Below are 23,762 nucleotides of genomic sequence, written 5' to 3' on the forward strand. Positions count from 1 at the left end.
TACTTTTGGGATAGGTCCCAGAACAGATTTAAAGGGGTGGAGGTGTCTGTTAACTGCAGCATATTAGCTCTGCACAAGACAGCATGCCATTTCTAAATAAACAGCATCACATTCTGTTCATAGCTCATCACAGCATTCAGACTTAGAACAAGCAGGGCAAAGACAAACAGGTAACGACACATTGTTAAAGATATTAAAATTATTGTGAAAGAGTACTGACGGTCAAAAGAATTTCCAATTTAGAAAACAATGTAGGTATCACAGATCTTTTAAAGCATTACAAATATGTTCTATTGAGGAGAGTTGTGAATTTCCACTGTCTAATTGAAAACTTCCCTCTCCTAACTACTCTAGCGTAGTATCTATCACTCTGGATGAACAGGCAAAAGGATTTCCTTGGTCTGTTTTTGTTCCACAGGCACTAAGATTTTAGCCCTATACACAGAGCTTCTTAGCTCCCTGTAGTATCAGAAGACTGCTTAGTATCCCTAAGTTATTCATATAATACACAATTTTACCCACAACACTCTTACAATTACTGTTATCTGTCTTGCATTTAATCTTTCTTTATAGAAGAACGAGTACGTCAGAAGCCTTCCTGCTGATCATTACAAACCAACAGATGCATAATGCCACCTTGTGACAGTACTTCAACGACACACCGAACATCCACTGCTCCTACACACCGATCTTCAAACTGCTGCTGTTCACAGACCCTCAGGAATATAGCCTATTTCCAAAATCCATGATGCAGGCTTAAGGAAAGCAGATTCATGTATACACTACGTAGAAGTCTTCATATCTGAAAATATTAAAAGGGTCTGTTTTACTTCCATGGAGAAATATTTCAAAGTTCATATGTGAAGGAAGTACTAGTAGAACACAGGTTTTCTTATAATATCTATACTCTAGATTCAAACACCAACAATGATATCTGACAGGTGCATGGCTTATGTTATAGTATGTTACGTGTGCATCTGGAAAATACATCTGAAGCTGTAAGAGTCAATTTTAAGCATCTGACATGATTTTTCCCTTTTGAGGAAAGGGTTTTTTAAAAAGTGCTAACACACTGTTTGAAGTGGTAGCAGTTCATTAGAACTGCTACTGCTCTAATAAGCAATTCAAGTGAAGCAGAAGATTTGTTTTTTTTTCATAGAAAGTATTATTACAAATCTGTAGTAGCAGCAGTTTTTAATTTAGCAAAAACTGGCATCTATTAGCAACATAACATACACAAAAAATATCTTTGTTTATACAAATAAAATTAGGTTCTGAATATTCACAAAGTAACATAATAGAGCAACATTTTTCTTCACATTGATATTCAAAGTTAGATCAGTTGTGATATAAAAACCCTGTAAAACATTCAGTCAAGCACCATGGCAGACAGTGCATTAAGATCTCTCATGAATGGATGATCAGCTAGTATTTGATCAATCTTCTGTCTTTGCTCATAATCAGGAAAAATTTTTATCAGGGCTTCTCTCAGCTGTACTGTTTCTGAGGCAGATCTCTGTGGTGGAATTGCTAGACAAGCCTGTATGTTTGTTTCCAGCGGAAGCCATGTTGATGAACGATCACCATGTACTCTCTTTTTAGGCTGTTGACTGCTACTGGTTGGTTTGGGGATTGGCATGAAGAAAGGTGTCTCAGAAGAATATTGTCCACTGCTCTGTAAAGCCTTTTGTGCTGACCGAAAATCTCTATGGAACAAAATAAAAATTTTTATTAAATTAAGGTAAAGGAGATGCTAGCTGTCTCTGTACAAACCCAGAAAAGAAAAATCTGTATAACTCCTACACTTCACTGCTGCTCGGCTAGTTACTGATAGGAATCAAATGATAAGCATTTTTTCCAAAGTGAAACAAAACCATAGGTGTAACAGTTTTCAGTTTGAATCTGGCACAACTAACCGTATTAACTAATATTATCTATGACTAGTTCCAATATGCTGCAAGTACTTTACTTGGCAGAATACAGCTACAGTCAAATCTTATTTTATGGAAGTATCAACATTGGTATTGAGCTAAATGGATAAAAAGATACATTGAACACATGTACACTGACTCAGAATACGTGAAAATAATGACAGACCAAAGGGGCTTCCACAAGGCTATTCCTCACATAATTTTTTTGCTCACGACTGTGAGCTGTGCTCACGTACAGATCGAGGCTTTGTTTCCCTCATATGATATACTTGATGGGGCAATGAAGTTTTTCAGGATCTGAATGTTCTTCCTTGAGATTTCATTTTAGACTTTGAAAAGTTGTTGCTACTCTAAACTGCTAGCACTACAAAATTCAGGGCCAAATCTACTTCAGATGCCTCCACATAACAGAAATGTGAACTGGAACTCATGTTACAGTCCATTCTCCTACCACCAAGGGAAACTACCTAAATCCCAGAGCTCTATTTTAAAAGCATTTAGGTTACGACATCTCCCACTACTCAACGTGGAAAGGGTACCTAATTGCTCAAGAACCCTCTAGTTTCTGATCATATTCCTGGTGCCATTTATGCTTCCTGAATCATTTAACTCGAGTAGAAAAAGTCTTCAGTAAGGATACACTGGCACCCTTCCTCAGTGTTAAAAAACCCCACCACACACCCCGAAAAACCAAAGCCTAGTTCCAGTTCCAAGTGTACAGATAGGAAACTAAGTGCTTCTCAAAAGACTCCACTTCTACAATCACCTCCCAGAACACAGTCTATTTTCACTTTATTTTTCTCAGATACAAGTGGCTGAAACAGCATTCCAAATGGCATCTTGTAAGGGTTTTATACTAGAGCTTGGATACTTTCTTAGCATTTCAAATTGGAGTTCTAGAACTGCACTTCATTTTTTCATGTTGACATTACATGCTTATTTTCAAATCTACCTGTGACCTGCTGGTATATATGTCTCACTTTCCTCAGTTGTTTCCAATAGCTGAGATTCCTGCTTACTCTTAGTATTAATCCTTAAGTATGGCTTGCCTTTTGTATTTCTACTTTTATTTACCTCACTTGTAAGAGCAAAAGCTCCCTCAATAGTCCTCACTATCATTAGTGTTTATAATTCGTAAGTTGGTGAAAGAGCAAACCCATTCTCAAGTCTTGGCAGTTAATCCAAAGCAAATTCATACTTTGATTACATGCACATTTAATAAGTCCAATGATCTTAACAGAACAATATATGTTTATTAATATTTAAGATTGTGAATCAAATACAAATGCATTTAATAAAGATGCCTCTCAAAAATTGTTTTATTAACAGTACAGTACCCTCAAGTGTGAAGAGAAACGCCTCTCCCGTGACGAAGAATGAGTTCTTTTGTGGCACCTGCTGTCCCACTATGAATAAGTGATCAACCACAGTGTTTTAAATAACATTAATTAACAGGATACCAGGCTACCACATACCCAAATCATTGGCAGATTTGTGCAATGTTAACACAGTTTGGACCACCTTTGTATGAAAACGACCACAATCAAATGTCAGAGGAAGTCATTGTCTTAGCTGTGAGAGAGATCTTGATTAGATGCAAATGTCACCAGCAGTTTCTGAACAGACTGAAGTATATGAAAAACATGTTTTTGTTAAGCTACTACATCCTACAGTGTTGCTTAATTTTACTGTACCTTTACTATATAGATCTGAAGAATTGTTCAAGTGAACCAGGAAAATGGTTTATTTCACATTTGAAATTGTAACTGTCTCAAACAAAAGTGGAAAGAGTGCTTGTACCTAGAACAGCCTTCACTTCGAAGGAAGTCATCTAATCTAGGTCCATTTCTTCCCAAAGGATCATCAGGAACCATAAATATGTCACCAGCAAAAGTGTACTGGAGTAACCTGCAAGAGAGTTATTTCAGTATTATTTAGTGACATGTATTACACCCTTGCTGCCCTTCACCTCTGTAGCATACAAGTTGCTGAGCAGACACTTCATACCATGTGAGGAGTCACTGAAACTTAACTAGCAACCCATTTTAGATACAACCAACATTCACTGTCAAAATAATTTAATGGGAGCTTATGTGAACTGTTCCCATTACACTGCAGAACACAGATTTTTTTTTTTTTTTTTTTGACAGGGAAGCATTGGATGACTACAAATTTTTGCAGAGAGACCAGAGTGGAATTTCCTAGGTGATTAGAGAAGGTTTCCTGATTGTTCAAACTCCCCTCTCCTTATAAGGATCTTCAACCACATAGCTAAAGTGTGTATATTATCAGAAAGCCACGCAACCAGCAAACATAGCATTAGCTGTTTACAGTGCTGGATTTCACTGGAGGCGGAAAAAACAAAACAAAACCAAACCCACGAATGAACTAAAAAATGAGTTGCACAGGAGGTATGTTGCAAGTGTTTATTATTTTGTTTAACTATGTCAATTTGTTGTAATACAGTAAAGAGTGATTGGCTACATTACATGTTATATTGTGAGCTACAACTCACACCTATTGGAATGAATCTAACTATAACCAAACAACTCCTTCACCACGCTGATTTCATCAACCTCCTACAATAAGCATGGGAAACCAGACAAAGGACTCTCACCACAGTCCACCAAAATGTTGAAGAAATAGACTGACTGTTAAAAAGAGTCAAAGGAGATGGAGAACACCAATGGTGGGAAGTCCTGTTTGGATGGTCTCCAACGGCACTTGGGATACTAAACCTGGTGTTGCTTGTTGTTAGACGTTGTTTTACACATTAGAGTTTGGAGGAGAGCTAAACAAGTTACATTTTTGCAAAAATTTCCCCATGTACACGATGTCACTTAACCACATTTAATGAAACTCTGAGAGACTAGCCAAATGCAAAATTTCCCTCAAATTATAATTCGATTGCGGCATTCCCTGTTTATAGGCATGGAGGCAAGAGGCAACCACACTGCCACTCTATGGACAAGATAAATTGACTTTAGTCACTGGGCGGACTGTGGTGGTGCAACCCTCTTTCCCCCCCTTTAGGCCCCTTGGTACTTGGCTCTATTTCCTCCCCACCTGGGACACTTAATAATACAATGGACCAGAACTTCATATAATGGTCCAACATGAAAGAAAGAAAAGGTGGAGAGTAATGGACCACAACACTATGGCAACCCCTTAGCGTGCCCAGATCCCATGACTCCTATCGTTTGAAAATAATAACTATAATCAATCACTCCTGACAATATATGGATCGTGGCCACAGACAGGGGGGGATACCAGGACCCCAAGACCTAGTAAGTTCTGGGCTTGTGTAACCAGTGGAAAGTACCAGAATATCCCATTGTCCAAGCTGGGCTGGGGTGAATAAGTACCTGATGAAAGTCAATTATCTCAGATCCTATAAGTAGCGATTCTACTAAGACCCTTTGAGCTCTTCTGGATCACAGCGAGCTGTGGCCAGTACCTCCCCCAAGTTGGGACACTGCTCAGGCTGATACCTCGAGGATTAGAAGGCCAGGGCGAGTCAAACCCTCTCAAGTCACCCATTAAGTCAAGTCGCCCATCAAGTCTTATCGCCCATTGAGGAATGCTGATGCAATGTGAGTATTTACCCTAAACTCGGGAAAAGGGAAATTTTTAACTATAGGCTAGCTTCCCTCTCATCCACCTCTCCATCTTTATGTTTCCGATAGGCACATTAGCTTTTACGGATGTACATGTTCTTCTGTTTGTCCATGCACACGCAGGAGTCAAAAGGGGCACCGACTGGCTCGTTAGAGTTGCCTGATACCAAGGGATCTTTGATCCCAGCAGTCAGAGACCCAGAGGTGTCTGTGTGCTTTTATGTATTAATTTGGGATACATGCTTTCACTCAAATGTGTATGTATTGATTTGGGCTACATTATAGTAAGTTAGTGTGAATCTTGTAATCTTCAAATCTGTGATTAAGTTGCTGTTTAATTATTTTGTTAAATCACTTTGTAAATCTTTAAATCGGTTAATGATTAAGTGCTACTAAAATTCAACTTCTTGATCTACCTCAAATCGCGAATCACTGCTAAATCATAACCATGTCAAATATTTCCATCCATGACAATTCGGAAACCTTAAAAGTGACACTGTATGTCTGCATCAGCTATCATGTCTCCTTGAAGAAACGAGATGCAAAACAAGAAAGCCTGTGAGAATGGACCACAAAGTGTATACTCTAACAGGATCTAACACCAAGCTTCAGAAGTGATATAGCTTGGCTGCTACACCAAGCTCCTATTTATGTGAGCAATTAACAGATATACATCAGAGAATATATGAATAATAGGGACATTAGACTACTCAACACATTATTATAAGGCCATGAATCAAAGTGGTGAAACAAACACAGTACTTTGTTGGGCTCTACCAGTACTGCATGACAGATTAATTAAAAATAAAAAATCCCACACGAGCAACTGTAAGGACAGACACTCTTTTAAGATTTCACAGAAATTCAGTCATTACCTTTTTTGAATAATTTCTCTCCAGGCACGTGATTCTGTCACAAATTCTCTGAAATTGTCATTAGTCACAATGACACCTCCAGTTTTATCAGCAAGGTGTAATAAAAACCTGTAAAATTAATTTTAAAGACCATTAAGATAGTCCACTTTGCTGAAAATTGTCCAAAGACCTAGAAAACTAAGCATTTCACCACCCAAGAGTAATCTATTTGTAGGAAAACAAGCACTTTGATTACCAGGAAATTACTCTGTTTTGACCCACCATATAACTTTAAACAATGTTTTAGGTAGCATGCATCTACTCAGTGCAGAAGAGTCTTCATGGAAGGTTTTTTTTCCATAAAAGCCCCATAAGCAAAACCCCCCAAACCCATGGGATTATCAGATTCTGAAATATTTGTAGAGGTAAATGGTTTGCTTTACAAAAGAGTACAGTATTTATTACATGTTCCAACACAAACCTATTTCCATTTCACTTTTTTGCTTAGCATTAATGTCCGTGTTCTGCAAGATAGCGTTCTGCATGTTAGTCCGTCAACGCTTGTTAACAGAGAGTGCTGTTACCATTTTGTTGTTAAATAAATTATGGCAAAAGGTGTCATGGTTTAGGCTGGGGTGACCACTAAATGAATGACAGATGCTCTCTATTAACCCCTCCTCTTCCCAGAAGGGGGAGGGAGAGAGAACAAGAGAGAGACACTTACGGGTTGAAAAAAACCTAAACCAGCTTGAATGAAATATTAACAATAAAAAGAAAAGATAATAATATAAATAAGAAAATAATGAAATATATAAAAATATATACAAAACCAGTATCAGGTTCCCAGGATGACAATCACATCACTGGCAAGCACTGGGACTGGACTCAGCAGCAGATGGGAACTGGATTTAAGAACTGGATTCAGGAACACGCAGATCAGGATCAAGGGCAGAAGAACAAAGTCCTCCTCGGACACTGGCCATTGAAGAAGGGCTGACCCTTTGATCACTCAGCTTTTATACTGAGCATGATGCAGATGGGATAGAATACCCCATTGGTCAGTTTTGGGTCACCTGTCCTACCCCCTCCTCCCTGCAGGTGCGACCCCTCTACGCTTTTCCGCTTCCGACCCTCCAATTTGGCACAAAGTTAGCTGGCCTTGGGTGTCATAGCAATAAGTATAAGCAAGAGCCTCTCTGCATACCATGCCTTGGTATTAACTGTAAACATCAGAGCTTATCACTGCTAGAAGCAGACACTGCCTGAAAAATATGCCATTAATTTCAGAGAGCACAGTCAGTTAGAAGAGACTTAATTGAAAGGTAAAGTTACCAAAAAGAAAATTGGTTCTGTTCTATCTCAAACCAGGACAAAATGTAACTACTCATTTATTAAGAAAATACCATGATTTTTTTTTAGCCTGTCGGAAAACAAGCTTTTTGCCATTTGAAACTATTTTAGCAAAGAGATAATGCATTGTGTTCTTTTAAAGAAATGTGTACACTTTTGATGTAAGTGCAAGTATGTTAGCACAACACTCGTTTCCACGGTAATATCAACTGTAAATACTGCACCTACGTAGCATTTTACACGAAATGCTAGGTGTATATAAAATATTAGTGTCTAAGCAACTCCAACGTGGCTGCTTTCTACATTTTTTTTTTTGCTACAACATTATTATTTAAGAGATCAGAGTTGATATATTTTAACAAGGAAGATAAATTTAGTGCACTCTACATATCTTTTGCATATCAAGTTCCACAATCAGGTACGTGACTGCGCAATTTAACAAGAACAGGCATGTCCATGATGAAAAAACCTGTCAATTCTGTAGTCAGAAAAATGAAGTATGAATGATTACTAGTAGGAAGGAAGAAACCGAAGTCCAGCAAACTGTAGCTAGCTGCAGAACACAATTTCAAAGCTGCAAACTGCTTATCCATGCAGAATTAGGAAAGGTGGTTGTGGAACAATAACTTAAGCAGCATGCGCTTTTAACAGTCTCAAGACTGGGAAAATTAGGCAATAGCAATATAAGTACTAGGAAACCTGTTGTTGTCTGATCTCCACATTTTGAAGTTAAACTTTGGTGCTTAAATTAACTTGGAAATTTACTAGCCTACACTGTTACAAGCACACTGCTCCAAATACACATGTATGTCCGTATGTGACAACGGCATAAAGAAAAAAAAAAACAGAACAAAATAGCACCTGATCAGATTTATGCTAGTGCTCCCCAGGCATAAAAGATAATTCAGGGATAGACCGATGATCAGGAAAGCATAAAAACATTACTAAAAGATCCATTTCTTGCTCAATGCAAGTGATGACATTTGAAGTGGATTAAGGGTGGGCTTTTTGGGGGTTAAAACTGCCATGAAAATTTGCCATTTTTCCCAAATTTCTGAAAACAGTATGTACAATATTATTAGACTATTACGTATAAAAAGTTTCTTAGGACAGTAAAATAACGTAACAGATTTAGAGCTCAGTCGTAAGTTAGATGCACAGCGCTCTGTCTAGAGAGGTCGAAGAACTAGCTAATACTTATGAAGTATTAAGCTTTTACAACCACTAGTCAGATATTAAAAGAGACTTTAAAGCTATGTATATTCCGTACCTGTCATCATGAGCAGCAATTCTTGCTCCTAAAACCATCCTTGCAGGGGTTAAAGACAATATTCCAACATCCTGGAGCTGTGTTAAGAAATCCTGCTCTGTTAAAACATGAAACAGCTGTTCTTAAAAACAAAAGCTTTCTTCTAAGCTATTTATAGACTTGACAATTAGTCTGAGAGAGAATTAGCAGAGAAGATAGGCTATTTTTGTACCTATTAATCTTCAGAAATGACATATTGATAGCTGAAAAATTGCTAATATTATAAAAATGGGGAGGAAGAGGTTGAAACTAGAAATTAAGGAGCAAACAAAATCCAAACAAAACAAAAAGGCCTCCACTTGGGGCACATCAGTTAGTCTAAACAGCACTTCAGAGTGTCTCAGGTTGTACATGGAAACCCAATGACTCATGCTGAGCAGCCAGACTGCTCACGCTTAATGTTTTATGAAGAGTTCCTCCTCCATTAATTCTTCAGAGAAGTATCTCAAGAAACAGTTACAATTTAGTTTAATATAGGAGACACTAGGAAAGTATTTCCCTCACCTGTAATGGAAGGATCACGTCTCGTTCTCCACTGTGGAACGAATACGGTAATATTTCTGTGGCCACGTTTCCAAAAGTAGTCAACAGCTATTGCAATTCCTCGGCAGGAGAAGAATTTCCTTAGACCATGACTAGAAGTGAAAGAAAGAGGAGGGAGATTAAATTCACTAGAATTTTACTACTATGAATACAAAGAAAACAGAACATAACCTTGCAAAGCGAAGCTGGAAGTTACACGTACAGCCTCACCAAAATAAGCGGTAGATGGATGTTATAAATGAGGAAACTTACAAATGAAGAGATCTTCAGCAAAAGAAGAGAATGGAAACATGACTTGGCAACTTTATAGGTCGGTCTCCTTTCAGTTTTGTGGCTACAATAATATTTGAATAATTAGAAGTGTGGCTAGCTTTAAAAAGGCCAATAGAGATGGTTTCAAAAATCTATTTATTATAGACTGAAATTATCATAGTCCGATATAGTGGTAGTTCCCAATAGAGTCCCACTGCAAAACAGAACACTTTTGGTTCAACTGGTTCCCAAGGATTACATCTGAAGTTCTCTGACAATCTTAGTTGGGCCTCCTCTACCTTCACTTCAACAATTCTGAGCTACCATTTGCAAGCAAAATAATGAAATTTCTTGGAAGAAAGGTTTTCAAAACACTGTATTTTTAGTGGCAATTTCTCCCCCCGCCCCCGCTGCCCCCCCTTTAAAAATATAAGATGTTTGTTACCTGATTTTGCAATGCAGTTAAGTGACTTTCCAGAAAAATCAGCAACTGCCCAATATGAATGATATAGAGATTGGAGCTGAGGTCCTTCTCAATCTGAATTATCCCAATGATCCTATATGCCCATTTAACACATGGCATGAAGTCCTCCTTTAGCAATTAACTGTCTAACCAGATTTTGGAAACTGAGCTTCAGGAGAATAACGGAAGAAGAATCTTAAAATGAAGTACAGAGGACAGAATCAAAAATACCTCTAGAACAAATTCCTTCAAAACACCTATTAGCACCTTACATAGGGCTAAATCCAGTTTTCATTCAGAAACTTTTCCCCTTGCATTTTCATAGATTAGAGGTTATACTTGCACAAAACAAGATATTCTTAGTTATAAAAGACCCACTGATTCAGAACTGATGGCATGAACAAGCAAAGCACTTCTTACAAAGTAGTACATACTCTCCGTTTTGAGTTAGATGTTAGGTCACCCAAAGTGCTTCTCATAACAATAAGTGATCAAGTGCTGTTTGTACTTTAAACCTGTCTCCTAATTAATGTGCAATTCTATATTATAAGCCTAATAGTAAACCTAGTTTTGAATGGAATCTTATCTTTAAACCCCTAGTTTAACCCACCAGGAAATCTTCTGAACAGAGAGTTCTTTAAAACATCTCCATGGAAATATTTTACAATGAAACTCAGTCTTTAGTAGCATTCATGTATTCTTTTCCAATTTTGTAAACGCATTTCAAAAATACATTTATCAAAATACAAATCTATTATGGTTCTCTGAATTTGGAGAGGAATGTTTTATGTAAAAGGGCAGAAATTGAGTAAGTTGCATCTGAACTACAAAAGGCAAAAAATCTGACTTATTAACAGAGCTCCTGGAGAAAAAAAAATAAAGCCTACGCCACACTTACCCTAAAAAACAGGTGGCTTTGATGTTAAGAGCAGTCAAATAAAGGAACGATATTGTCACAGAAGAGTTACCCCTCATAAACCTTCTAAGTCATAAATGTAAAATGCAGTCATCACCCCCCCACTTTAAGTTAGATGTCCTATTCGATAAACTGGAAAACTCTGTTAAATAATTTCACTGTTTTAATGGCTCTCAATTGGACTTCAATAAATACAGAGGTCTCTACGTTCGTGTGGAAAATTATGCCTTCTCTACTTATACATTCCCCTGTTTTAGCGCTTTAAACCTGCTAAACTACACAGAGTACTCTCTGGTTTTTAAATCTTTTAAAGCCTAGAAAAGCAGCTCTTTATTTGTCCTGTATGATCAAACACTCCTGCTCTGTAGCAACTTAAAAAAAAAAACAAAAAAACACCAAAAAGCATGCAGATACAAGCAATATATTTAACTTTATCAAATAACATGTAGAATTAAGGTGAGCTATAATATGCATAAGCATGTCACAGATAAATAGAAATACAACATGCTTTGAGCTAGGTAAACATCTGAGGGACAGCAAGTTACCACAGCAAGGTGGTCTTTTCAAGACATCAATCTCAAAGACTGCATCTGTTCGCCTACTGCCATTGTAAATACTGGTTTGGGCTGTCCCAGTTCTTTAAAAAACCATGAAGACCCTACAAAGGTATTTCTGAAGCTAAACAAGAGACTATCATAAGCAGCACAAAGCACTAAACAGCAGGTTGCTTTCCGGGGCACGTAACATTTTCCCTTTGGTTTTGTAACTAAATTAAGGAAAGCACGCATTATTTACAAACAATTCTAGCAAGAAACAATTCCATCCGATTATTCTTTCATTCTGAGTTTCTTCCACATTTTAATTACAATATTAATTTAAAATTACCTGACACTACCTAGATATTTCAGTCTGCTCTGAAAGGCCTGTTTTCAGCACATAAAAAGAGACACTTTTTAAAAATGCTTGTTAGTGGTTAGAGTAAAATCTGGACTTCTCTTATTCAACAAGCACACCGAAAGTACAGCTAGCATTTATAGACCAATGTGCCATTTTTACTAGGCTGCACGTGTCAAGAGAAGAAATTCTTCAGCTTCCTGCAGTCTTCAAGAGTTAAGACCCAAGGCAAGCAGCCGTTTGGAAGCCTGTGCAGCCTTCACCCAAGCACACATGCTACTCAGGGGTCAAAAAAACCAAACCCAACAGAGGCACAGAAGCAGATGTCCGTAATCTCGAGGCACTGAGAAGTAAAACTGAACACAATTCAAAGCAAAACTGAAAACTATTCTTCACTTTCTAAGAGGTAAGAAAACAATGAGGCTTCATTTAGCCAGCAGGAAGCTGCCGAATACCTACCTTAAAAATCCCCCATGCATTGATTATTTAGCAGGACATTTAAATATCTTGATGGTTCTGCCATTTTGAGGCAGTTCTCTGTCCTTTGCTTTTCATAAGCTGAGTTTTCACTTGGTTGAGCAGCAGGCAGCAGACGTTCTATAACTGCATTTGGGGATTGTATATCAACGGTCCCCAGCTACTATGCCCTGCCCTGATGTGGGGTGCGTGCACCCCAGCTGCTGTGCAAGACAGTCCATTGGGGTGCATGAAGGAAATATTAGAACTTCAGTAGTGCACATGTATAGTTGATAAATATACATATATTGGGGGTGCACGCTCAGAGATTGTTTTACTGATAGGGGCGCTCATTCAAAAAAAGTTTGGAGACCACTGCCTACAGTAGTCTCGCAGCCAGCAGGGACATAAGCTGATTTATTCACCACCTCTTAATTCACTGGTTTCACATGTATTTGGTTGTTCCTCCCCCCCCTCTTCCCCTCCCAAATATAGACACAAAACCCCATAGATGAAACATGTAGATGGAAAAAATACCTCCATATTAAAAAAAATAATAATAAACAGACAGAGAGGATGTGGTATATCTGTTTTCTACACAACCCCAACAATTTGCATTTCTCTTCCACTACTACACATCTGGGAAATCATTTTAAAAAGTTCAAGGTAGCTTATGACTCAGTTGTGACTTGCACTTTTACATCACTATTTTCTAAATAACAGTCTGAACAACGAGGAAATAAGGTTACTTTAAAAACTATTTGCTGTAACAAAACACTGTACTTGAATTAAAGCAGCGTCAAGAGTTATGGATCATGTCAGACTTCCCCTTTAAAGTTAGCAAGACTATAAAATGACAGAAAACCTTAATCTATTAATTCAATAATTCTCTACTGACTGACCTGAAAAGTTTTACTGTTGCCAGTCATGAGGGACTAGCTCTGGGCTCTTTAACCTGGGGAGATCAATTTATAAGGATGATAATCACCTTCTTCAATTAATGACCACTTGGTAGAAAAGGTTACACATTAAGAAATCTTCCAACATTCCTTCTCAAAACCAGAAGTTGTTACTTAGATTTACTTTTGACACCTCATGTGTGCTATAGAGACTTTCTGGACTAACTGCAAACATTTCTATGTTACTAGGTCCTTGGTCCTTAAATTGCATTTGAAGCTAAACATCTTTAAAAATGAATGTTTTGTTCTGAATGGGGAAAAATAGCGATCTAGCAGGAACATGTGCAAATACATGAGGCCTGTCAAAAAAACCCCCACAGGCTAAGTAAGATATATTTTTATATGCATTAAGTATAAAACATCAGCAGAAATTTTTCTGAATTAACTATATGTCTAGGAATTGCAAGGTATCATGCGGTAGTCTATGTAAGTTACCAGCAAACACCAAGGCATCTAAACAGAAATCATCAGGCTAGGACTGTACATAAAAGGAAAAAGTTAAGACTGATTACCTAATTTGCTAAGATAATATTAACAGTTCTACTAGCACATCACAAAAATAACAACAACATTTATGATTTCTGTTCTCAAGCAAAATTCATACGTATTACAGAGAAAAGGGAGTTAGAAGTATTTATTATCCCTAACAATTGTGGAAGTTTTGCTCTTCCATGAATTTTGGTGACATGGTTAGGAGTTACAGTAGATCTTTCATGACCATGAAAGAACTAGTATCTAAGGGCATCTTTGTCTATCTCTGTGAAACTAGAAGTATACATCCATTTTTTTCCCCACGAACACAACTGTGTGTACATGCACTTGCAGATCTGTGTTTACATAGTCACTTCTGGGAAACTGTCCACCTGTCAATTGTCTGAAATATTAAATTCATTGTAGGACAGCCTTTGACATTATTTTCTTATGGTACATAAGATTTTTTTTTTTCCTGGAAAAGCTTATTTTCTTCCCCTAAACAGTATTTGAGCCCATTCTTTTGGGAAGCCTCTTCCATCTAATAGCTGCAAGTAGATAACATACGATACCTGTATCTTAACCAGTCAGATGTGTTTTTCTCAGCCTCAGAGCATCCTGTGGAATTCATGGGATCACAGGTAGTACTCTGGCCTATTCTTAGAAAATATTGTTTCCGTTTTACCTCAAACCAGCACACCTATTTGAGAATTAGTTACAACTAAATACAAGATAATATAGCTGATATGAGGCTATATTTCAGGATTTCCAATCTCCAATATTATATCTATATTTTAAAATAGTTTAAGTGTTTAAAAAACACTTAAATAGCCTAATCTTTTCATACTTTGTCTGGGGATACAGATGATCTTTCTCAGAATTACTGTTATTTCACTTAAAGTACTCCATTTTGGTTCTGACAGCATGGTTTCACAATGAAAACTAATTTCTGTACTTGGAAGGGTTTCTGCACATTCAGCAGAACTCTGCATCAAAAAAATCTTAAATAGCAAGTTCTCAGAGTAAGTTTACTCTTACTTATTGTTATATTAATGACTGGAGCAGAAGAACAGTGAGTCAGTTTGTTCTTAAAAGCTACCACTTCCTCATTAAGAAGAAATATTGCATTTGTCATTGCTCACTTTCATATTCCAAAACTAAAAAAAAAAGCCCCATAGCAAACTGCCATGGTTTAACCCCAGCCAGCAGCCAGAACCACGCAGCCGCTCACTCACTCCCCCCCAGTTGCGATGGGGGAGAGAATTGGAAGAGCAAAGGTGGCAAAAAAAAAATCTTGTGGGTTGAGATAATGACAGTTTAATAGGTAGACCAATAAAAGCCACACACGCAAGCAAAGCAAAACAAGGAATTCATTCACTGCATCCTGTGGGCAGGCAGGTGTTCAGCCATCCCCAGGAAAGCCGGGCTCCATCACGCGTAGCCATTACTTGGGAAGATAAATGCCTTAATTCCAAATGTCCCCCTATTCCTTCTTCCTCCATTTTTACATACTGAGCATGGCGTCACATCGTATGGAACATCCCTTTGGTCAGTTGGGGTCAGCTGTCCTGGCTGTGTCTCCTCCCAGTTCCTTGTGCCCTCCCAGCCCGCTCGCTGGTGCGGCGATATGAGGAGCAGAAGAGGCCTTGACCGCCTAGCAACAACTAAAAACACCACTGCGCTATCCACAGTATTTTTCATCCCAAATCCGAAACATAGCACTATACCAGCTGCTAATAAATAAGTTAACTCTATCCCAACTGAAACCATGACAAACACTGACAAAACCTTTTGACGTGTGCTTACCAAAATTACTTAGTACAAAAAGTACAAATCCAAGTCTCTTCCTGACTAGAGAACAGCAATCAATTCAAGGAGTTTTGATGAGACAGACGTTAAGATGAATCAAGTGAATCACAAAACAAAAAGTGATACAGGTTCTAAGTGACTTTTGCTATTCCAGTTAGTTATAACAAACTTCAAAAAGAAAAAAAAATTTGTAACTGGCAATGCCCTCCAAAGTTGTCTACAATAGGAACAATTAAAAAAAAAAAAAAGCAATGAGAGGATACTTACAATAATGCAAAATCCCTGCATCACAGTCAGCGAAAGGGATTTTTTGATCTTTTCAGTATTAACCGTGCCCATTTCATAGGGTTTGTTTGCATGGTGCCATACCAGCCAAGCAATTAAACTTGTCGAACCGCCCTAGAATTGTCTCCTATTGTTTGCGTACATTCTTTCAGGTACCAGGAGGAACAGGAGAAAAGGTGTGTGCACACATCCACACGGCTGCCTATTCTGCACGTTTTATGGAGGGGGATGGAAAATTTTTGTTGCATGCCTACATTTCAAAAAGTAACAGGGCCCAAGCACTAATGTGTAATGTGGCTAAAGGAGAACTATGTTACTACTATACAAAAACCTCCACTTTAAAATTGCAAGACACTAAGAGCAAAAGTAAAAAAACCCCAAACACTTAAGTTGATGGTAACTCAACTCCTTTGTTAGGTGTGTGCAAAGCAAATTTAAGTTTCATGCATAAAATTGCTTGCAACAGAGCCGAGCTCACTGACATTACTTCTGACTGAAGTGTTACTTTGAGCTGGAGCACTGATAATTCCAGGTAGGTTGCTCTGAAATGGCACAACTTGGGATTCAAATTTGACCACTGCCTAGTAAGAAATGCTGTAGAATTAATCCACTTCTCATTTTGAAACATCTTGTTATCAAAAAAGATCTCATCTACCTCTAATGTATACCTAGGTTAAGTTTCCATTGCCTATTCTGTTCAAGCTTGTTTCAGACTATTTTAGTATTTGGGCTTCATAAATCTGAGCTACCTGTTTTTACAAATTTGAGCAGGAAAGCTAAGTCTTAAAAGGGTTTACAGAAAATATCTTCCAGTACATTGTGATTACCAAACAATTTTTAAGTCAAAATCAAGGATTTTCCTTATTCTGTTTTAACCAGCTATTGCATTTGTTCACCTTCAGACTAAGGAATTGTTTTAAAGCAAAAGTAAATTCCACAAGAATTGTTTCACAATAGAATATCCCACAACCATACTGTTCTAGCTGGATTTGTGTACTGCAGCATCACATAGTGCACCTGCTAAAAACTGCTGAATTTCCTTCCATGCACAGTATCTCAACAAAGAGTAACTCTAAAAAAGTCAGTCATAAAATGAATGCTGTCACTAAACGGAGAATAAAAATTATCAAAATTGCTATGTGTTGGAAATTAAAATGGCTACTGTCAATCTCGCACAATTTTTCATTATCAAGCCTTACCAAAATTTACCAATGCAGCCATTACCAGTAGCTGAAAAACCTTGCTGTGTACATGGACTGTTGGGCACCAAAAAGCTAGCTACCAAAAACTTTACACACACCACAGCAACCTCTTAGTCCCCATTTCATTGGAAAGCTCATTGGACTTTTAATAAAGAGATAGCTGAAAGGAACAATACTTACGAAATTGCAACATTGCTTCCATCAATAATTATATGTTTTAAATACGGTTTCCCAGGTTCATTTTTCAACTCCAGTCTGTATGGCTTTTTCAGAGATTCCAAAAATCTTTGAACTCCAGTAACTGAAGGATCAGGATGACGACTGTGTGGTCCCACTGTGTCTCTATCAGGATTTGAAGGATGTGTTTGTGAAGACAATACCTGGTCTGGGACAGGATTTTCAGAATTTGAGGTTTGGGAAAGGCGTTGGTTGAAAGATCTCACTTGAGAAGAAGAGCTGCAGTGTCCTAATTGGTCTTCAAAAACAGGATGACTATTCTGTACAGTTGAGGCACCTGCAGATTTTTGCTGAACTGCAGTTTTAGTCTTAGTTGAGATACGCTGCGCATCTGAGCTCCCTCTGGCAACAAAATCAACATCTTTGAGGACTCCAGGCTGTATAGTGCTGAAAGTTACACCACCATCGGTTTCTACATCACTTGACCTTGAACTGCGATTCTCACCAGGGCAATAAATGTCTCTCTGTTTATAGCATATAGCCAAATTTTTGCTGGAAGGAGAAGCAGGTTTGCATACCAACATATGCATTTTATCTTCTGCATCACCATGCACGCCTGGCAAATCTCTTATTTCGTAATATTCATTTTTTGTCTCCTTTGTACTATGACTGGATTTAAATGGGCTTTTATTGCTAGAAATGGCTTTGTCTTCTAGCTTTCGTGAATTATCTGCGTTACTTCCTAGAGGAGGATTGATAGTTCTAGGCTTTTGAGATGAGCGTTCATGTTCTTTTTGAAATTTTAAGTTTTCCTTTTCAATTTCTTCTAGCAACGTTAATGGTTCTACAGATTGTCCTAGGATACCAATAACTTTTTCCACAATATTTTGAGAATATCCCATTGTTCTAAAAAAGTTCACAAGAATCTTATATTCCATTTCCTCAGTGATATCATCACCTTCTTTAAGGCAATAACTGGGGTCACCCGACTCACTGCAGCCATCCGAAAGCAGATCAATAACTGCATCACTGTCTGAAGGATTACTGTGTGAAGCAGGTTTCACTTCCTGATCATTTTCCAAAGAGAAATGCTTTTTAGGGAGCCTTTCCTCAGCATCAGAGGATCTTCGTTTACACGACTGCCTTTCTTTAGACACCACTGCCTCTAACAAAGGCACAAGGTTTATGGGAACAAAACTTGTTTCAGGGGCATCAGAAAAAACAGTGTCCATTTGCTTTGTAAGCTCAGTTACAGGTGTCCCAGCATTGTGTCTTGCTTCCTCACCACTGGCTCTTCTGTCTCTGTTTGTAGCAATTACTTTGGAGTCTTCATTCTGTAAAAGCTCTGTCGGGCTTTCAGAACCTGTAAGGTCTATGATACCGCTCTCCCCTTCACAACATTCAGTTTGCGTGAGAGCTAGGAGTTCTCTTTTTAGTGAGCTAGGCAAAATCAGTAAATCCATTGTATATTTATCTGCATGTGCTTCCACAAATTGTCTGAATTGCTTTTTAATCCCCGATTCATTGTCACTTAACAAGCTTTCATTATTCTCAAAAAGCTTCACAAACTGCTGAACATGACTTTGAGCCATTACAACAGCTTCTGCACCCCCCTTAATACTGAGCAATCCTATTTCCAGCACTGTTATATCAGCACAGGTATCCTGAATAAGACTGTTGAGGAACAGACTCTGTGCGCCAACAAAGATGCAGTGCATATCCTTTGGGTAGTACTCCTTTTCTTCTAGTTCAGGTTCACAGAGTCCCTTAATATACTCCTAGAAGGAGAAAAAGAGCTGAATGAATAGTTGGAAAAAGCTAACATATAAAATTAGCTTGGGTCAGGTCAGTAATGGACAAGTACATTAGAAAATAAAGCCAACTTAGCATAACGAATGTGAGAAAGCAATTACTGCCAGTAAACTGGATAATAGAGATAAAATAGAGATATCTGAAATGATTTTTAAATAGATGTCATAGAATGCTAACTTTTATATACTACTGTTTATAAGTAAATTTACTTGAAAACGACAGTAACAGATTATTTAAGTTGTAGCTCAAACAGTTTAAAAGACAAGCCCAAAGAGATTTATTTTCCCATCCCCGTTCTTTGGTTAAAGGGAACACAGGCTTCACAAACAAATGGTTTGAACTAGGGAATTCTACATAGTCCAGAAAACTGAACTTCTCAAAGCAGTTTATAAAGAAAATTTCCAAAGGGTCAAAACAGCAGTAGCTATCCTATATTTTTAAGTGGTTATTATGTGTTACATATTCTACACTTGCTACTTGACAAATCAAGTACGTGGATCCTGTGGCATGGCATAACATAATTAGGAGCCGCAGTAGTGTACATTAAAAGATAAACTAGAGGGAAAAAAAGCTAAACCCAAACAAATGACAAAACCAGCATCTGGGCTCTTGACAGATTCCCTTATTAACCAAACAAAACATTTATATTTTAAAACTACAACTGCCAGAGCACCTACCTACCTACTTGGTATATAACACCAAAGAAAATCACTCTCAAAAAACTGAACAGCAAGCCAGCTTTCCACATGAGGCTTTGAAACTTGGTATTTTGAAAAATCAGATGATACTGACAAGTGACTGAGAAAACTCCAGCCTCCAGCTAGTTCTGTGTTCTCAAAGTTCAGGTTTTCAAAATATATATATTTTTAATTAAAAGAAGTCCCATTGCTGTTCTACCACCCAGAAGTTACTATGGGTAAATTCACTACACTGCCTTGTTTTAAATGTGTCAGAGTTCAGAACTCTGTCAATACAGTATATGGATTTCTTCTTTCAGGTAGCATTATTTTTGTCCAAAGAGTATCTTTCTGTGCTTAAAATTGTGTAATGTATGAAACCAGTTTCTAAGCTGCAGTCATTGTATTTGCACACTCCCAAGTACACCAAAATTTTATTACCTATCTTACTCTCAGAAATTAAACTTCTCTTTTAAATGGAACTGTAAACCAATACAAGGTAACGAATAATGTAACACCACTTCCTATCATCTCTTGAGTTACATCACCTCAGGCCCCTTCAAGACCATATTAACACAAACTGCTTCTGCAACACAATCCACAGGATTACTTTTCATGCCTTAGTCATCATCTGACTGCTTCTGCAGAGCAACAGGCCAATAACATAATTAGAAAAAAGGTTATTAAAAATTTAAAAATCTAGGAACGTCGTCTTCTTTTTTGTACATTTACTAAACAGCACTGAAGAATGAATATATTGCATGTGATGATGAATTAAAACACAAATTGCTATGACAAAGCTTTTAAGGGGAGGCAATAAAGATGTGCAATTGTTTGTACTTTCTAGTCAATAATACCTCCATACAGGGTCTGAAAATTGCTCTACATGTAAGGGAAGTCACACCTCCCATATCCTTTAAGTATTTGGAGTGGGAAACATTTTGCATGCTATTAGGAAAAGCAGCAGTTAGAAAACAGAAATCTTGTGCTGTTTGTTTCAGGCTTTAATTTTCTGGAAAAAAAAAAAAAAAGAAAGGTGTACTGCAGCTGCCCAGAGAAGAACAGCTGTTTATGCTACCTGTAATGGTTTCGGGAGTCTCTGAGCCCAAATATACAAGCAAAGTGGTCTAAAGGCAATTTCTGAGTCAAATAATTCAAACCCCTCAACATTCATAGTATTTTCTTTAAATCTTCGGCATTACACAGTTAAGGAATGAAGTTTTCCAAAGTGGACTGCCAAGTCTGCGAATAAAGTCACAAAATACATGCCAAATACAGATATATATCAGCAGGTGTGCTTAAACAAGCAAACGCCCGTATGTTGAGATTTTGGGTTTGAAAGCCACAGTCAGCCTAGCCAGCGCTCACACTACCATTCTCACCGCACGACTCAAGCGGCTATAGGCACCGGGCCCACTATGATTTTAATTTTGTCATTACCGCTGGGTGCCCCCAAAGGCTATCTGTACAAGAGATTTAACAAAATAATTCTGCGAAGACACTTCACAGCGACTGGTGCCACCGCGAGAGCCGCACACAGCCCGGACGGCTCTCTCTTTTAACCTGGCTAGTATTTGGGTACAAAGCGAGCCACCTGCTCCAGCAGACAGCCTGGGGGGGCAGCCTGGATCTGCCAACTTTTACACGGAGGAAATACCAGCTCTGCTAAGCCGCTCGCTTTGCTCGTAAGCCACAGAATATGTTAACTCCGTAAAGCAACTGTGAACGATGGTGGCAGCCAACCAACTCCGAAGAGTTTCTTGACTCAGGGAAGAAAAAGGAGAGCGATACATTGTAATCGCGTTCGAAAACAAAACCGGTCCCGCCCTTCCAGGTGTGAAGCCCTCTCTGGCGGAGGGCAGGAGCGTTCCACGAGGCGGTGACCGTCAGGCGCTCTGCGGCACCGACGAACTTTGCACTCCTCAGCTGAACTGTTTCTCTTTGTTCTCTACGCTCACGTCAGCAGCGCCGGAGACACCCTGGCACCTGGCACACACCTATATGCAGGGCAGGACCGTTTCTGTTTCCCCGTGCAGCACGGACTCCCCCACCCTCGGCCCTTTTCTTCCTCCTACCCGCCCCCGGCGGCCCCGAGCGCTGCCCCGGGAGAGAGGGGCCCGTCCATACCCCAACGCGGCCCCGGCCTCCCTCCGCCTGACCGAGCCCCACCGACACGACACCCCCCGCCCTCGCCTCGTACCTTGGCGCTGCGCACGGCCTTCCCACCGCCCACCAGCTGCACCCAGATCCGGGCGGCGGCGGGCGGCGGGCCCGGCGGCGGGATGGCGGGCCGCCAGTCCCCCTGCGCCCCCAGCACGGCCAGCCGCACCTCGAACAAGCCCTCGATGCGGCCCAGACTCCCCTCCAGCAGGCGGCTCTTCTCCGCCGGCACGGTGAACTCATCCACCCCCGGCCCCGGCTCGGAGCCGCGGGCTGCCCAGCGAGCCGCCATCAGGGCCGGCCGCGCCGCCCCGCGCCCCGGCCGCCCATCCCGCCGGGCCCAGGACAACAACACGGGGAATCCCCGGGCTCCCTCCGCACCCCCCCGCGGACGTCATCGGCCCGCGACGCCGGCGCCAGCGCCGGCGCGCGCCAGGAGGCGGCGGGCACCTCCCCTCAGCGCCGGCGCCATCTTTAGGGAGGGCGGCGGAAGCCCTCCTCCCTCAGCCCGGGTCCCTCCCGCCTTTCCGCGGGGCGGGCAGTGTGTGGCGGAGCTCGGAGCAGCGCTGGGGGCTCAGCCGGCAGCCTTGTGCTTTTGCTCGAGTGCCTGCAGTCGTGCCCCACGGGGCCCCGAGAGGAGACTGGCGGTTCACCCGCCGCCGTGAGCGCTAGGCACGGTCTCCACACTGCGGCCTCTGCCCGCCCGGGAAAGAAACATTCCTCTTTTACGATTTCACAGCCCAGAAGTGTGGTTTTAAGACACTGTTGGCACAGCCACGTTCTGGTATCGTCGTCATCGATTTCATTTGAAAAGAAATGTAAGTTTTATCCCTCGTGGTAGCAGGGGACAGAAGTGTAGCCCCCAGCCCAAATCCTTAGCTCTGATAGCTCAGAAAACAGAGGACATGTTTTTACTTTAAAAAGTCTTAAAATGAGACATAAAGGATAAGATTAGTTCTTAAAAAACAGCTCTGGTGCTTCACTAGACTTCTGAATGCCTGGAGTTGACAATACTCCCCAGCTGTTGTGCAAAGGAGTAAATATCCTAGTTTCTTTCACCTCTTCCCATCCCAGACCCAGGTAAATATCTTCCAAGTTCCCCCTAGGCTATTTGACTCCCATTTATTTTGTCTATTTCTTTAGCATCATTGTGAAGTTAGTTCTTAGTAGCTGTTAAGTATAGCCTGCTAAGGGAGGATGAACATTTTATAGTTGTGTATCTAAATGTACATGCTTCGTTTTAATCTACTTACATGTTGCAGCAGGAAAGGATTACTATAAAATATCATTTTGTATACCTGTTTAGAAACTTTTTACCCAAATGAGAGTTTGCAGTGCTTAGCATATTGGAAGGTCATGCTAAATGCTTACAGCCAGGTATAGCTCTACATATTTTCCTATCTGAAGTTGAAGTGTTATATCTTTGAGTCCAATATAATTTTTATCTGTGGCATGGTAAAATGGAAAAAATTACATCTGTGTACACACAGTGTGTTTACACACATACGCGCATTCTAAACAGGATAGAGTTTTGAACGAGTGTCACGTTTGAGAAAGATGTTGTACTTTCCAGAAGATAAAATTTTTCTGTTTTTGTTGTTTAGACATTTGCATTTTGCTCTCCC

General features: G+C 39.6%; 1 protein-coding gene across 2 annotated transcripts; it reads right to left on the reverse strand.

Annotated features, from left to right (window-relative positions):
* Window positions 1-1,124: 1,124 nt before the first annotated feature.
* N4BP1 (NEDD4 binding protein 1) lies at window positions 1,125-22,436 on the reverse strand. 2 transcript variants are annotated; one of them, XM_082489254.1, is made up of 7 exons: window positions 22,178-22,436; window positions 17,492-19,266; window positions 9,566-9,696; window positions 9,023-9,119; window positions 6,424-6,531; window positions 3,732-3,839; window positions 1,125-1,706 (listed from the first exon to the last, which is right to left on the reverse strand). In XM_082489254.1, the coding sequence occupies exons 1-7, from the start codon at window positions 22,427-22,429 to the stop codon at window positions 1,370-1,372; spliced, it is 2,808 nt and encodes a 935-aa protein (XP_082345380.1). In that variant the 5' UTR covers window positions 22,430-22,436; the 3' UTR covers window positions 1,125-1,369. The 2 variants fall into 2 exon arrangements, with proteins under 2 accessions (XP_082345380.1, XP_082345381.1); XM_082489255.1 differs by lacking the exons at window positions 1,125-1,706; window positions 3,732-3,839; window positions 6,424-6,531 and adding an exon at window positions 7,401-7,423.
* Between the last annotated feature and the right edge of the window lie 1,326 nt (window positions 22,437-23,762).

Source organism: Vanellus vanellus, assembly GCF_965231255.1.
Source record: "Vanellus vanellus genome assembly, chromosome: 12".
NCBI classification, from domain to species: Eukaryota; Metazoa; Chordata; class Aves; order Charadriiformes; family Charadriidae; genus Vanellus; species Vanellus vanellus.

What these genes read in the sequence shown, in the direction of transcription:
- N4BP1 (XM_082489254.1), bottom strand. Translation starts at nt 22,429, where the DNA reads ATGGCGGCTCGCTGGGCAGCCCGCGGCTCCGAGCCGGGGCCGGGGGTG. An exon ending in ACGTGATCCTTCCATTACAG is followed by an intron (nt 9,120 to 9,565) that starts GTGAGGGAAATA and finishes ATGTTTTAACAG; the next exon opens with AGCAGGATTTCTTAACACAG. An exon ending in ATTGCTGCTCATGATGACAG is followed by an intron (nt 6,532 to 9,022) that starts GTACGGAATATA and finishes TTAATTTTACAG; the next exon opens with GTTTTTATTACACCTTGCTG.